The sequence below is a fragment of the Octodon degus genome, unplaced genomic scaffold, assembly GCF_000260255.1.
Source record: "Octodon degus isolate 3935 unplaced genomic scaffold, OctDeg1.0 scaffold00169, whole genome shotgun sequence".
NCBI lineage: Eukaryota > Metazoa > Chordata > Mammalia > Rodentia > Octodontidae > Octodon > Octodon degus.
In genome coordinates this window covers 1,124,234-1,137,545 of record NW_004524745.1, presented here as the reverse complement: position 1 = coordinate 1,137,545, position 13,312 = coordinate 1,124,234, and the positions used below count along the sequence as shown (strand labels likewise).

Sequence of the window (13,312 nt, the reverse complement as noted above, 5' to 3'; positions counted from 1 at the left end):
AGGTGGGAAACATGGGAACTCACTAGATGGACATGAAACTGTTTTTACTGTTATTCTTTGAAACCAGGACCCTTTTAAGATTTATTTTTATTTTTTGATGGGGTCTCAGTAAGTCAGGGTTGCCCAAGCTGAGCTTGAGCTTGTGATCCTCTGCCTTAGTCTCCCAGAGTGCTGGGTTGCAGGCCTGTGCCACCATACCCAGCTTTTTTTTTAGCCAGGGTCTCATGCAATTTGGGCTGGCCGTGTGCTCACTTTTGTAGCCCCCAAGCTGGTTTTGAAGGCACAGTGATCCTCCTATGTCAGCCTCCCAGAATGTTGAGATTACAAGCATGCACCACCATGCCCGGTTCCTTTGCCAAAATTCTTAGAACTTGTTTTTATTTCAAAAACCAGGCATATTCCAAGCCCTGGATTTCAGATGAAAAAGAAAAATACAGGAGTATTTGCCTAACATTCATGTGGCCCTGTGTTTGATCCCCTACAACAAAAGGGGAGGGAAAGCCTGGTGTGGTGGTGACATATCTGCAATTCTTTCACATGGGAAACTGAGGCAGGATTGCTGTGAGTTTGAGGCCAGCCTGCACTGTACACTTGAGACCTTGAATATTCAACTGTAGTCCAATACTGGGGAAGCTGAGACAGAAGGATTGCTTCAGCTGACGAATGTAGGACATCCCTGAGCAACATAATGAGATTGCATCTAAGAGGGCGGGGGAGGAAAGATGGGGAGGCTGGGGTTATAGTGCACTGGTAAAATCCCTTGTCCCACATGTGGCAGACCCTGAGTTTGAGCCCTAGTACCATTAAAAGCAAAAATTATCCCCTGCCTCCATGATTGAACTTGGTTTCCTCCAGCCTATTAGGCAAGCACTCTATTACTGTGCAATAAGAGTCAACACCTAGAGAGTGGGCATGGTGGTGCGTGCCTGTAATCCCAGCTCTTGAGAGTCTGAACACAGGCAGATCACTACGAGTCTGATCTATGTAGTAAGACTCTGTAGACCCTTACTAAAAGAGAGAGAAAAAAAAAAGAATCAACACTAGGCCAGGCATGATAGTGCATACCTGCAGTCCTAGCACTTGGGAGACCAAGACAGGAAGATCATCTTAAGTTGAGGCCACCCTGAACTAGGGAGGGAGACTGTCACTTGCCAGGCAAGTGGTTATTCTACTGCACCATCTCCCCAGCCCCACTCCTTTTATTTTGTTTGTTTGTTTGTTTTCTTTTTTGGAGGAACCGGGGATTGAACTCAGGCCCCTGCGCTTGCCAGGGAAGCGGTTATTCCACTGAGCCATCTCCCCCTGAGCCATCTCCCTGCCCCCACTCCTTTGTTGTTGTTGGTGGTGGGGTTTTTTTTGCTCCTCGAATGACTTCAGTTCACTTTTGGCTAGCTGGAGGGTTGTGGGGATGGAACTACAGCAACCTGAGGCTGACAGCTTTGTGGAGCAAGCCACTTAAAGAACTGAGCTAGGACCAGGCCCCCAGCTAGGGCCAGCCCCCCCCCCCCACTCCTTTGATTTTGAAGGAATGATACTAAAAGAACTTTGCCAGTAAGTAAGGCAAAGATTATTGGTAAAAATGTAAACTTAGTAACAATGTAAAGTTACGTTTATATTGAATAAATTTCTTTGTTTTTTTCTTAAGGAGTTGAATGATCTGGCACGGGACCCACCAGCACAGTGTTCAGCAGGTCCTGTTGGAGATGATAGTAAGTGCTTACATGGAATTACGGTGTAAACTCTGCAGTACTGTACCTTTGGGGACCTCTGAATAAACAGCTATCTCTCAAGGTTACTTTGTATGGAAAGATAACTTGCTGCAGAAAGGGGGCAGTGTACTGTGAGAGGCCTCTTCGTGTGCCTCTATTCATCTTCTGTTTATCACATTTGGAATCTCTTCTGTTCAGTGTTGCCTTTGTAGTTCTGGTTTCTTTCTTTCTGTCCTTCATCCTTTCTAGGTATTTCCCAGATATAAAGTAATGAAAGCTTCCAGGTATGGTGGTACATGCCTGTAATCTTTGCACTCAAGGCTTATGAAGGAGGGTCACCATGAATTTGAGTTCAGGACCTACCTGGACTACACCGCAAAACTCTGTCTCAAAAGTAAAGAAACAAAATACTTGAGACATTGTCTGGGTGACCTAGTGTGCTCAACTGTCTTTCTACTTTTTTTTTAAATGTATTTGTTATAGGGTCTCACTACACAGTTCAGACTTGTAGTGATTCTCCTGTTTTCAGCCTCCCTAGCACTGCAATTACAGGTGTGCACCACCACACCCAGTCTTGGTGGCTGGTTCAATTGGGGGGGGGGGGCGCTTGTGGTGCTGGGGCCTGCACTTGCCTAAGCAGGCACTTAGTCCACTAAATTGTCTTGCTGGCCCTTGTCTTTTTACTGTTTCATACTTGTAAAATCAAGTATAATTTTATTAGTAGTACTAGGAATTGATCCCTGAGCCTTCACACTGAGCTACATCCTAGCTTCCTTCTTCTCTTCTCTTCTCTTCTCTTCTCTTCTCTTCTCTTCTCTTCTCTTCTCTTCTCTTCTCTTCTCTCTTTCTTTCTTTCTTTCTTTCTTTCTTTCTTTCTTTCTATTAGTGTATGGTTACAGTACATAATTACTGATACTATTCATCATGGGACCTTTTCAATTTTTATTTTATTTTATTTTATTTTATTTTATTTTATTTTATTTTGAGACAGTGTCTCACTGTGTAGTGCAGGCTGGCTGTGAACTATGTACCCTAGACTGGCCTAGAGCATAGCATTATGTCAGTCTCAGCCTCCCACTGCTACCTTTACAGGCATGTGCCACCACACCTAGAGAGTTCTAAATGTTGATGCAGCCTACTTTTTTTTTCTGTTAGTATTTGTGCTTCCAGGGAAATAATCTTTGTGTGTGTGTGTGTGTGTGTGTGTGTGTGTGTGTGGCCAGCTCAGCCCACCAGGGGGCGGGGCTGGCTGGCATGTGGTGCTGGGGGATTGAACCGCGGTCCCTATGCTTTGCTAAGCTTGTTCTAAGTAGGTGCTTTAGACCACTGAGCCATCTCACCAGCCCAGGAAATAATCTTTAGGGTAGTAATTTTTTGTTTGAGAAAGGTATATTGTAGTATAAACAGTAGTAGAAGAAAAGATAAATTGCTATAACAAGGTGAAGAAAATTTTTAAAGTAAAATTTAATTTACAGACTATTTTTAAAGATTCTTAGCCACAGTTAGCTCAGTGGATTAAAGCGCCTGCTTAGGGAAAGCACAGTGACCCAGGTCCGCATGCCATGCTGCCCTGCCCCCGGAGAGTACTGAGACAGCTATTGAGACTGGCCATGGTGGCATGTGCCTGTGATCCCAGTGCTTGGGAGACTGAAAACAAGAGAATGACTACAAGTCTGATCTGTGCAATGAGACCCTGTAGACCCTGTACTGAATACATTAAAACAAAAAGATCATTAGCCAAGCTATGCAAGGTAGCACACATCTGTAATCCAAGCTCTTGGAGACAGAGACAGGAGGATTTTGAGAGTTCAAAGCCAGCCTGGTCTACATAGTGAGATCCTGTCTCCAAAACAAACAAACAAACAAAAAAGGTATGTATGTGTGTATGTATTTGGTAATGGGTCTCATTTACACAGGTCGGACTGATAGTGATCCTCCTGTTTTCAGCCTCCCCAGTGCTAGGATTACAGGCATGTGCCACCATGCCCAGCTTCAAAAAATTTTTTAAAAAGATCATCAGTTTGAATGCCAGGGAGGTGGCTCAGTGGAATAAGCGCTTCCCTGGCAAGCGCAAAGGTCTGAGTTTAATCCCCGGTTCTGCACAAAAAAAAAAAAAAAAATCAGCCTTTCTGAATTTGGAGAAATTTGACCTGTACATGGTGACCACTCCTATGATCCTGGCACTCTGTGAAGCTAAGGCAGGAGGATCTAAGTTTGAGCCCACCCTGGGCAACTCATTGAGACCCTATTTCAAAAAATAAGAGCTAGGGATATAGCTCAGTAAGAAGGCCCTGAGTACAGTGCCCAGTTCTGGGGGTGGGGGAAGACACACCTTAAATCCTCATCTTTCTTTTCAGCTTTGAATATCTTTCAGTCAGATACTAAGTTGTCAATATAACTTCTCAGAAAGTGGGGGAGGGGCTGGATATAGTGGTACATGCCTGCCAATCACAGCACTTGGGAGACTGAACTGGGAGGAGATCCATGAGTTTGAGGCCTGCCTGTGTGAAATGACTTTAAGATTGAATCAGTATGAATGGGGTTTGCCAATAAACATATACTTAAAAAATTTGTGAATGTTTGAAGCCATGTGTGTGTTTGGAAACATTGTCTTCCTAGGCTGACCTCCCAATTCATGGCAATCCTTAGTGCTAGGATTACAGATATTGCTACCTAAAAAATGCTTGTTGGGGCATGGTGACACATGTCTGTAATCCTAACACGCAAGAGACTGAGCCTGGAGGATCATCTTTTTTTTTTTTTTTTTTCAGGGTCTCACTACTAGATTGGACTCGTAGTGATCCCCGTTTTTTTTTTTTTAATATTTATTTATTTTTATTTATTACATTTATTTATTGTGTGTGTGTGTGGCCAGCTCAGCCCACCAGGGGGCAGGTCTGGCTGGCATGTGGTGCTGGGGATCGAACCGCGGTCCCTGTGCTTTGCTAAGCTTGTTCTAAGTAGGTGCTTTAGACCACTGAGCCATCTCACCAGCCCTGGAGGATCATCTTGATATCAAGGCCAGCCTGAAATACATGGCAAGACCCTCTCTCAAAAAAAAAAAAAAAAAAAAAGGGCTGGTGAGATGGCTCAGTGGTCTAAAGCACCTACTTAGAACAAGCTTAGCAAAGCATAGGGACCGCGATTCAATCCCCCAGCACCACATGCCAGCCAGCCCCGCCCCCTGGTGAGCTGAGCTGGCCACACACACACACATAAATAAAAATAAAAATATTAAAAGAAAGAAAAAAAACTTGATCATGTCTTCCTGGTAAAAGTATAAATGGGTAACTAAATGCTTTTTATCATCTCACTTTTTTGTTAGAAAACTGTCAGAATTTAAGTTTGTGAGGAGAAAGAAACTTTAGCCAGAATAAAACTTTTGAACTCCTTTAGACTGTTCTAGTACTTAAATCCCTCAGTACATTATTGATACTCAGTGTAAGAATAAGGTGGATACTGCTGCTTTGTATTAAACTACTGTACTGACATTTTATATTAAATATTTTTCCCACTTTATTCAGCAGTCTGGTAAGCAGGAAGAAATGTACTTCCAGAAAAAAGTAAACTGAAGATTTATAAATGGTTGTGTAACCTGCTTCATTTTCTTCTGTTTTGAATATTTACAAAAATTACTCTCTCAGGGCTGGCCAAATGGCTCAGCAGATTAAAGTGCTTGCAAGCGGGTGCACGGGCTGGGGGTTCCATCGCCAGGCCTGCCGTGGTGGTGTATGCCTGTTATCCCAGCTCTTGGGAGGCTATAAACAGGCGGGTCACTACAAGTCCGATCTAGTAGTGAGACCCTGAACACCCTGTAGACCCTTCCCTAAAAAATACAAAAAAAGAAAAAGAAAAATGACTCTGTACATTCAAGTGTAGGACTCTAGGGATTTAGTCTCAAAACATGTATTCTCACTATCCCTTCTAACCTCAGACTTTTATCCACAGCACCACAGAGTAATTATTGAGCTCAGAACCTGACATTTAAATGCACATTTAACAGATTATAGCTTTCAGTTTGTGTAATTTGGTTTGACAGTATCAAACCAAGGTAGTAGTAGTAGTAGAAGCTTGGTTTTGGGTTTTTTGCTATCAAAATTGTTTGGGTGCTGGGAGCATAGTTTATTAGTAATTTACTTGGCTAGTGTGTACAAGGCCTTATAAGGGGGAACCTGTCTTTGATTGGGGGGGTAGTGTTCATTTTTTGTCTTTCAGGTAGGGTCTCACTATGCAGTTCAGGCTGGCCTTGAGCTCACTAGTAGTCTCTAAAGTTGCAACAATGCTCTTGCCTTAGCCTTCCAAGTGCTGATATTACAGGTGTGCACTACCATACCCAACTATAATATCTAATATTAATCCTTAAGTAAAATAAAATATTTTATGTAAATGGTCATATAAATACAGCAATGTTATGCTTATGAATGGACAAATATTTAACTTTCTCTAGTTATTTTTACATGGAACTTTTATTGATTCTCAAACTTTACAAAATAATGTAATTTGATACAGATTATTTATTCTTACCTCCTCTCGTTTTGTTTTACTTTGCTCTGCTCTCCCCTCCCCTCTGCTCTGCTCTCCTCTGCTTTCCTCTAGTCCTAGGGATTGAACTCAGTGCATTCACCCTGTGAACTACAGTCTTTCAGGTTTTGGTTTTTTTTTTTTAAGATAGGATCTTGCTAAATTGCCCAAGAGTGCTGGAACTTGGGATTCTTCTGCCTCATCTTCTCAGAGTAATGTGAAATTGCCTTGGAGTGTTACAGCACATCTGGCCCTTTTTATCTAGATTTTCACTTATGAGAGACAGGAGTCTAACAGGGTTCCAGAGGGAGACCTGTCAATAATTCTAGTAGATGTTCTTATATTAACTAGTGTGACAAAATACTTAAGATCTATATATTTGTTTATTTGGTGCTAATAATTAAATCCAGAGCCTAAAAATGTTAAGTCTTGGCTCTAGCACTCATCTTATAACCGCACCTCATGTACAAGTTAAATTGTATGGGCCGGGCGTGGTGGCACATGCCAGTAATCTCAGCACTGGGGAGGCTGAGGCAGGATTGTGGCAAGTTTGAGACCAGCCTGGGCTACAAAGTGACTCAAGGCCAGCCTGAACTGTATAGCAGGATCCTGTCTCAAAAAACTGGGTTGGGGGGGGGATTTAAATTGCAGGCCTAGGGGCCGGGGAGATGGCTCAGTGGAATAAGTGCTTCCCTGGCAAGTGTAAGGGCCTGAGTTCAATCCCTGGTTCCACTCAACAAACAAACAAATAAATAAATAAATATTGCAGGGCTTCAGGTCTTTCTTTCTTTCTTTCTTTCTTTCTTTCTTTCTTTCTTTCTTTCTTTCTTTCATTATTGAGGGCCGGGGAGATAGCTCAGTAGAATAACCACCTGTGTGGCAAGCACAAAGTCCTCAGTTCAATCCCCAGCACTGCAGAAAAAAATAAAGGGGCTGGGGAGATGGCTCAGTAGAATAAGTGCTTGGCCCGAGTTCAGTCCCCAGTTCTGCCAAAATAAATAAATAAATATTAAATTATTGATTGATGTGGTACAGGGTATCATTATGCCTGTCTCAGCCTCCCCAGCACTGAGATTACAAGCATGTGCCACCATGCCCAGGTTCCAGGGCCAGCAAAACACTGTGGTACCAGGGATCAAACTCAGGTCCTTAACCTTGGCGGGCAGGCACTTAGACTACTGAGCTAGCTCCCCAGTCTCAGATAGTCTACTTTTTCTCAATGAGTTTGTGTTTTGCTGCCTTTTGTTTTGTGTATTTTAGGCCATTTTTATGAGAGATCTGTTTGCTCCAGTAGCACTTTTCTTCTTTTGCCTCGTGTATTTTAAAGACTACCCTCTGTGTTTGCTTAAGTGAGGACAAAATGGCTACATTTAAATATGAATGGATTTGTACTTAGAGCTTTGATGCCTTTGATGGGGGGGATTTTTTTTTTTAAGGGAAGGGTCTGCAGGGTGTTCAAGGTCTCACTACTAGATCGGATTCATAGTGATCCACCTGTTCACAGCCTCCCAAGAGCTGGAATTACAGGCGTGTGCCACCACACCCAGTCTTGGGGGAATTGTATTTGAGACAAGGTCTTACTTTGCAGTTCAGGCTGGCCTCAAATTTACACAGTCCTCCTGCCACAGCCTGACAAATGCTGGCGTTACAGGTATGTGCCATCACACCTTGATGCCAATGAATTTTGTTTAGTTCTGTTGCAGTCTTAAACATAATGATCAGTGCATAATATTCACATACATAGAAATGTCACAATGAATCCTATTTATAAAAGTAATTTATTTTGGCAATTACAAAACAAATGATTGACAAACTAGATATGAATTACAAGTGAATTAATCTGTCAGTGTTGCTTATAAGAGTTAATTCTTTTTTTTAATATTTATTTATTTTTATTTATTACATTTATTTATTGTGTGTGTGTGTGGCCAGCTCAGCCCACCAGGGGGCGGGGCTGGTTGGCATGTGGTGCTGGGCGATCGAACCGCGGTCCCTGTGCTTTGCCAAGCCTGTTTCAAGTAGGTGCTTTAGACCACTGAGCCATCTCTCCAGCCCAAGAGTTAATTCTTAATAAAAGTTTTGTAAAATGTACTGGAAAAGCTAGGTAAGGTAGCACATGCCTATAATTCCAGGACTTGGGAGGCTGAGACTGAAGGATCACTGTGAGTTTGAGGCCAGCCTCAGCTACAGAGTGAGACCCTGTCTTCAGAACAAACAAAAAATAAAATACACTAGAAAACCTTCAACTTTTTGAAGCATGAAGATAGTACAATATTCCTTGAAAATAGGAAATAAATAAAAAGAAAACAGGGAGATTATTCTTCCCTCATCTTTTTAAAAAATTATTTATTTGTTTGTTTTGTGTGTGGCCAGCTTAGCCCACCAGGGGGCAGGTGGGCTGGCATGTGGTGCTGGGGGATTGAACCGTGGTCCCTGTGCTTTGCATGGCTTAGCTTGTTCTAAGTAGGTTCTTTAGACCACTGCGCCATCTCACCAGCCGTTTTATCAGGGAAAAGAGTATCCTTCCCATAATTGGAGGTATTCTGTTTGTCAGTTTGTCAACATATCTATACCAAGACTGTTGAGAATTCTGTGTTGTCCCATAGTAGTTGATAGATTTTGATCCTAGAGCATAACATATGCTTTGCTTGCTATTAGGAAGAATATGAAATCAAAAAAGTATTTTACTGTTACCTAAGAACTTGTTTAGCATTAGGGGGTGGAAGGGTACTGGGGGTTGAATGCCAGCCTCAGTGCATGCTAGACTTTATACTCCACCACAGAGCAATATCTGGAGTGTTAATGCACAAGTAGGAGGCACACACTTTTTTTGGGGGGGGTTGATAATCTTACTAAATTCAGGCTGACGTAAAACTTATAATCCTCATATTTCTACCTCCCAGATGTGGGAGCTAGCCTATCTCACTGTGTCTGGCTAGATTCTTAATAATTACATAACTTTAATAGTATTTATAGAAGATTTGAAAAGGAGCCAGGAATGATAGTATAGGCCTGTAATCCCATAGCTCAGGAGGCTGAGGCAGGAGGATTGCCATAAATTCGAGGTCGAGGTCAGTTTGGGTTATGTAATGAATTCAAGGATAGCTTGAACTATATACTGAGACCGTATCTTCAAGGAAAAGATTTCATTGATCTTAAAAAGGCTAGAAATGGACTAGGAAGATAGCTTAGCAGTCTAAGTGCCTGCCTGGTAAGCCCAAGGACCCGAGTTTGATCCCTGGAACCGCATGCTGTGCTGGCCTTGGAACCCCAAGGGGCCTGTAATCCCAGTGCTTGGGGAGGCTGAGACCGGAGGATCACTGCAAGTCTGAACTGCGTGGTGAGACCCGATATCAAAAAAATAAAAATAAGGGGCCGGGGAGATGGCTCCGTGGAATAAGCACTTACCTGGTAGGTGCAAGGGCCTGTGTTCAATCCCTGGTTCCAAAAAAATAAATAAATAAAAATTTAAAAAAATTTTAAAAGGCTAAGTACTTAAAATGGCTAATGGAAATTTTTATTTTATTTTTGGTACCAGAGATCAAACTTGGGACCTTGCGCTTGCCAAGCAGGCACTTCTACCGCTGAGCTATTTCCCTAGCCCCAGAAAATTTAATTTTTAAAACTAAATACTTCTGTATTTTTATGAGTTGAATGTTTTCTCATTTATTGTCTTATCTGATACTTAAATCCCAAGTATGATAGCGGTGTACTTAATATCCTTCAAGTTTTAGCCATTGATTTAAGTTATATAAAAATACTAAATAAAATAGGTCTATTGCCTGGTTGGTCATCCTTTTAACACTGTTTTTAGGGTTTTATGATGCTTGTTATTTCCTTCTATATAATTCTATATATGTAAATTCTATTATTTTATATATTATACATACATATTTGTTCTATATTTGTAATTAAAAGTATAAGGAGGCTGCTGCCTTAAGCATGATATTAAAGGGATTTTAGAGGACTTTTTATTATGAATCAAAGGCTAGTCTATAGTGGCTCAGAATGGCTTTCTTTGCCTAGCATGATGGTGTAGGCCTTCCTGTAATCACAGCACTTGGGAGGCTGAGGCAGGAAGATCAGAAGTTCAAGGCTAACCTGAGCAGTCTATATTAAGGAAGTTTTAAAGGAACTTTAGAACTTGGACTCATCCACTGGATTTTCACATGGCTTGGATTGAACCTAAGGCCTTTGCCTTGACCTTCATTCCCAACCCCCCCCTTTTTTTTTTTTTTTTTTTTGTGCTTTGCAGAACCAGGGATTGAACTCAGGGCCTTGCGCTTGCCAGCGAAGCGCTTATTCCACTGAGCCATCTCCCCGGCCCCCACCCCCACCCCCATTTTGAAATAGGGTCTTGCTAAGTCAGGGTCTTGCTAAGTCGATTAAGTTGCCCAGCCTAGGGATTCAGACTTGAATGGCTACCTCAGTGTCCCCGAATGCTGGGGTTATAGGTGTACATCACCAAACCCAACTCCTTTTACTTTGTTTTGTGATTTTTTTTGACAGAGTCTCTATGTAGTTCAAACTGTTCTTTAACTCACTGTGTTGTACAGATCAGCCTCAAATTCATGGCGATCCTCCTGCCTCAGCCTGTCAGTGCATACTGTGCCTGGCTCCATGTACTTTTAAATTGAGTACCTTAGGGCTGATGAGATAGCATAGCAGACCTAGCACCTGCTGAGGCACATGCAGGGACCACAGTTTGATCCCCAGCACCACATGGCCATGCTGGCCTCCGCTCCTGGGTGCACTGAGCTGGCCACCAAGCCCTGGTGTGGTGGCACATGCCTATAATTCCAGCACTGGGGAAGTAAAAAAACAGGAGGGTAGTGAGACCCCATACCAAAAACATAGCATAGTATAGCATAGCATAGCATAGCATAGCATAACATAACATAACATGAGTACCTTATCATATTCTAGGTCCCTACAGACTGAATTAGGTTTCTCATCCTCTTATACTTACTATCATACCTTTTATGAATGAACTTGACTAGATTGAGGTATAGGAACAATGTGGATAACTTAGTAATTTTTTTCTTGTTCTTTTTCAGTGTTCCATTGGCAAGCTACAATAATGGGACCAGTAAGTATTCAGGTTAATTTTAGCATAAATAGTGTATGCCATTCACTCATTTTAATTCCTTTTTTTTTTTTTTTTATCATTGACAGAATGATAGTCCCTATCAGGGTGGAGTATTTTTCTTGACAATTCATTTCCCAACAGATTACCCCTTCAAACCACCTAAGGTAATTGGAATATGACAATTGCTTTGAATGTGCTGTGTGATGTTAATAAACCAATTTACAAAGGTTTTTCTTTTTCTGTAGGTTGCATTTACAACAAGAATTTATCATCCAAATATTAACAGTAATGGCAGCATTTGTCTTGATATTCTACGGTCACAATGGTCTCCTGCACTAACTATTTCAAAAGGTAATAGATGATGTGTTTAATACAGAACTGTGGCTTTGTTATAAGGTATTTTGGTTTGTGGAGTTTTGTTTATTTGTTACTGGGGATTGAACCTAGGGTCTTCACACTGAGATACATTTTGTTTTATTTTTATTTTGAGACAGTGTCTTGCTGAGTTACTAAGTTGCCCAGGTTTGACTGTCCTGTCCTTCCTCAGTTTCCCAGAGTGCTGAAATCACATGCATATATCACCACACCTATATTCCTTGTAATAGGAAAAATTTGTCATAGTGTAAAATAAAACATTAGGGGTTTTTGTTTTTTTAGCAGTCTCCCTTACATCTGAAATAGACATAGGGCAGCTGGAAAGAGGTGGATTTTCTAACATGGCCATTGTTTAGTGTGGTGACTGATTTACTGTGCTATTGAAGGAAAAGCAGGAAGGTAAGCATTTGGTGTGAAGGGCTTTTTAAGGCCAAAAAGTAGAAGCTGGACATGGTACATGCTTAGGAGAGTAAAGCAGGAAGATCACAAGTGTGAGGCCAGCCTGGGAAATTTAGCAAAATTTTCTATCGAAGTAAAAGATGAGAAGCGCTAGGATATAACACAATGTTCGGCCTTGAGTTGGTTCCCCAGTGTGATACACACACACACAGAACGCGCAGTTACTATAATGAACATTGTCTTACAAGTTGATCTGAAATTGCGACCTTTTTGCCTGCTGTCTAGTGGTACACACCTTTAATCCTAGCACATGGGAGGCTGAAGCAGGAAGATTGCCATTAGTTCAAGGACAGCCTTGGCTACACAAGACTTTCTCAGAAAAACAAAACAACAAAAAAAAAAACCCAGTAGTAATAGATATCAGTTCTTATCCATGCATCTAAGAGTATTCATCCTTATAGCTAATATGGGAAAATACTATGAAAAAAGAGAAAATTGTATGTGTTGTAAGGTGATTTATACAGAAAAGTATGTTAATTGGCTAGAAATAGACAAGGTGAGTTTTGGTAGTTGGGTAGTGAATTCTGTTTGTTTGTTTGTTTGTTTTCCTTGTCTTTTTGAGACAAAGTGAGCCTTAAGCTCACTTTATAACCCAAGCTGGTTTCAAACTCACAATGATCCTCCTTCCTCAGCCAAGTGCTGGGATTACATGTGTGTGCCACCACACCTGACTTACTGCTGTTATTTTTGTTTTGGAGAGGGCTCTTCTTCTCTTTTCAGAGTTCTCTTTTTTCAGAGTTAGGGTCTCACTTTGTAACCCAGGCTTCACCACTGAGTGCTGGTATTATAGGCATGTGCCACTATTTCTGGCTAGTAATTAGTGATTTTTTTTCTTCTGTATTTTAGGGAAGGGTCTACAGGGTGTTCAGCATCTCACTACTAGATCAGACTCATAGTGATTCTCCTGTTTACAGCCTCCCAAGTGCTGGGATTAACAGGCATGCGCTACCACGCCCAGTCACAATCGCCATTTCAGCCTGCCATGGAAGTGGGGCCAGCACAGCAGGCCTGGGGATGGAACGCCTGGCCCCTGCGCCTGCTTGCAGGCACTTTAATCCACGGAGCTATTTGGCGAGCCCAATTAGTGAATTCTGACATACAAAAAATATTTTTATGGGGCCGGGACGTGGCTCAGAGGAATAAGAGCTTCCTTGGAAAG

At 41.7% G+C, this 13,312-nt stretch overlaps 1 protein-coding gene across 1 annotated transcript in view; it reads left to right on the top strand.

The window, feature by feature from the left end:
• Ube2d2 (ubiquitin conjugating enzyme E2 D2) overlaps positions 1-13,312 on the top strand; it is a 102,316-nt gene that overhangs the window by 60,231 nt on the left and 28,773 nt on the right. Inside the window, exons 2-5 of the mRNA XM_004643238.2 lie at positions 1,646-1,709; positions 11,288-11,319; positions 11,406-11,483; positions 11,565-11,670. Coding sequence (XP_004643295.1) covers positions 1,646-1,709; positions 11,288-11,319; positions 11,406-11,483; positions 11,565-11,670 — 280 coding nt within the window. The remainder of the gene's footprint in view (positions 1-1,645; positions 1,710-11,287; positions 11,320-11,405; positions 11,484-11,564; positions 11,671-13,312) is intronic.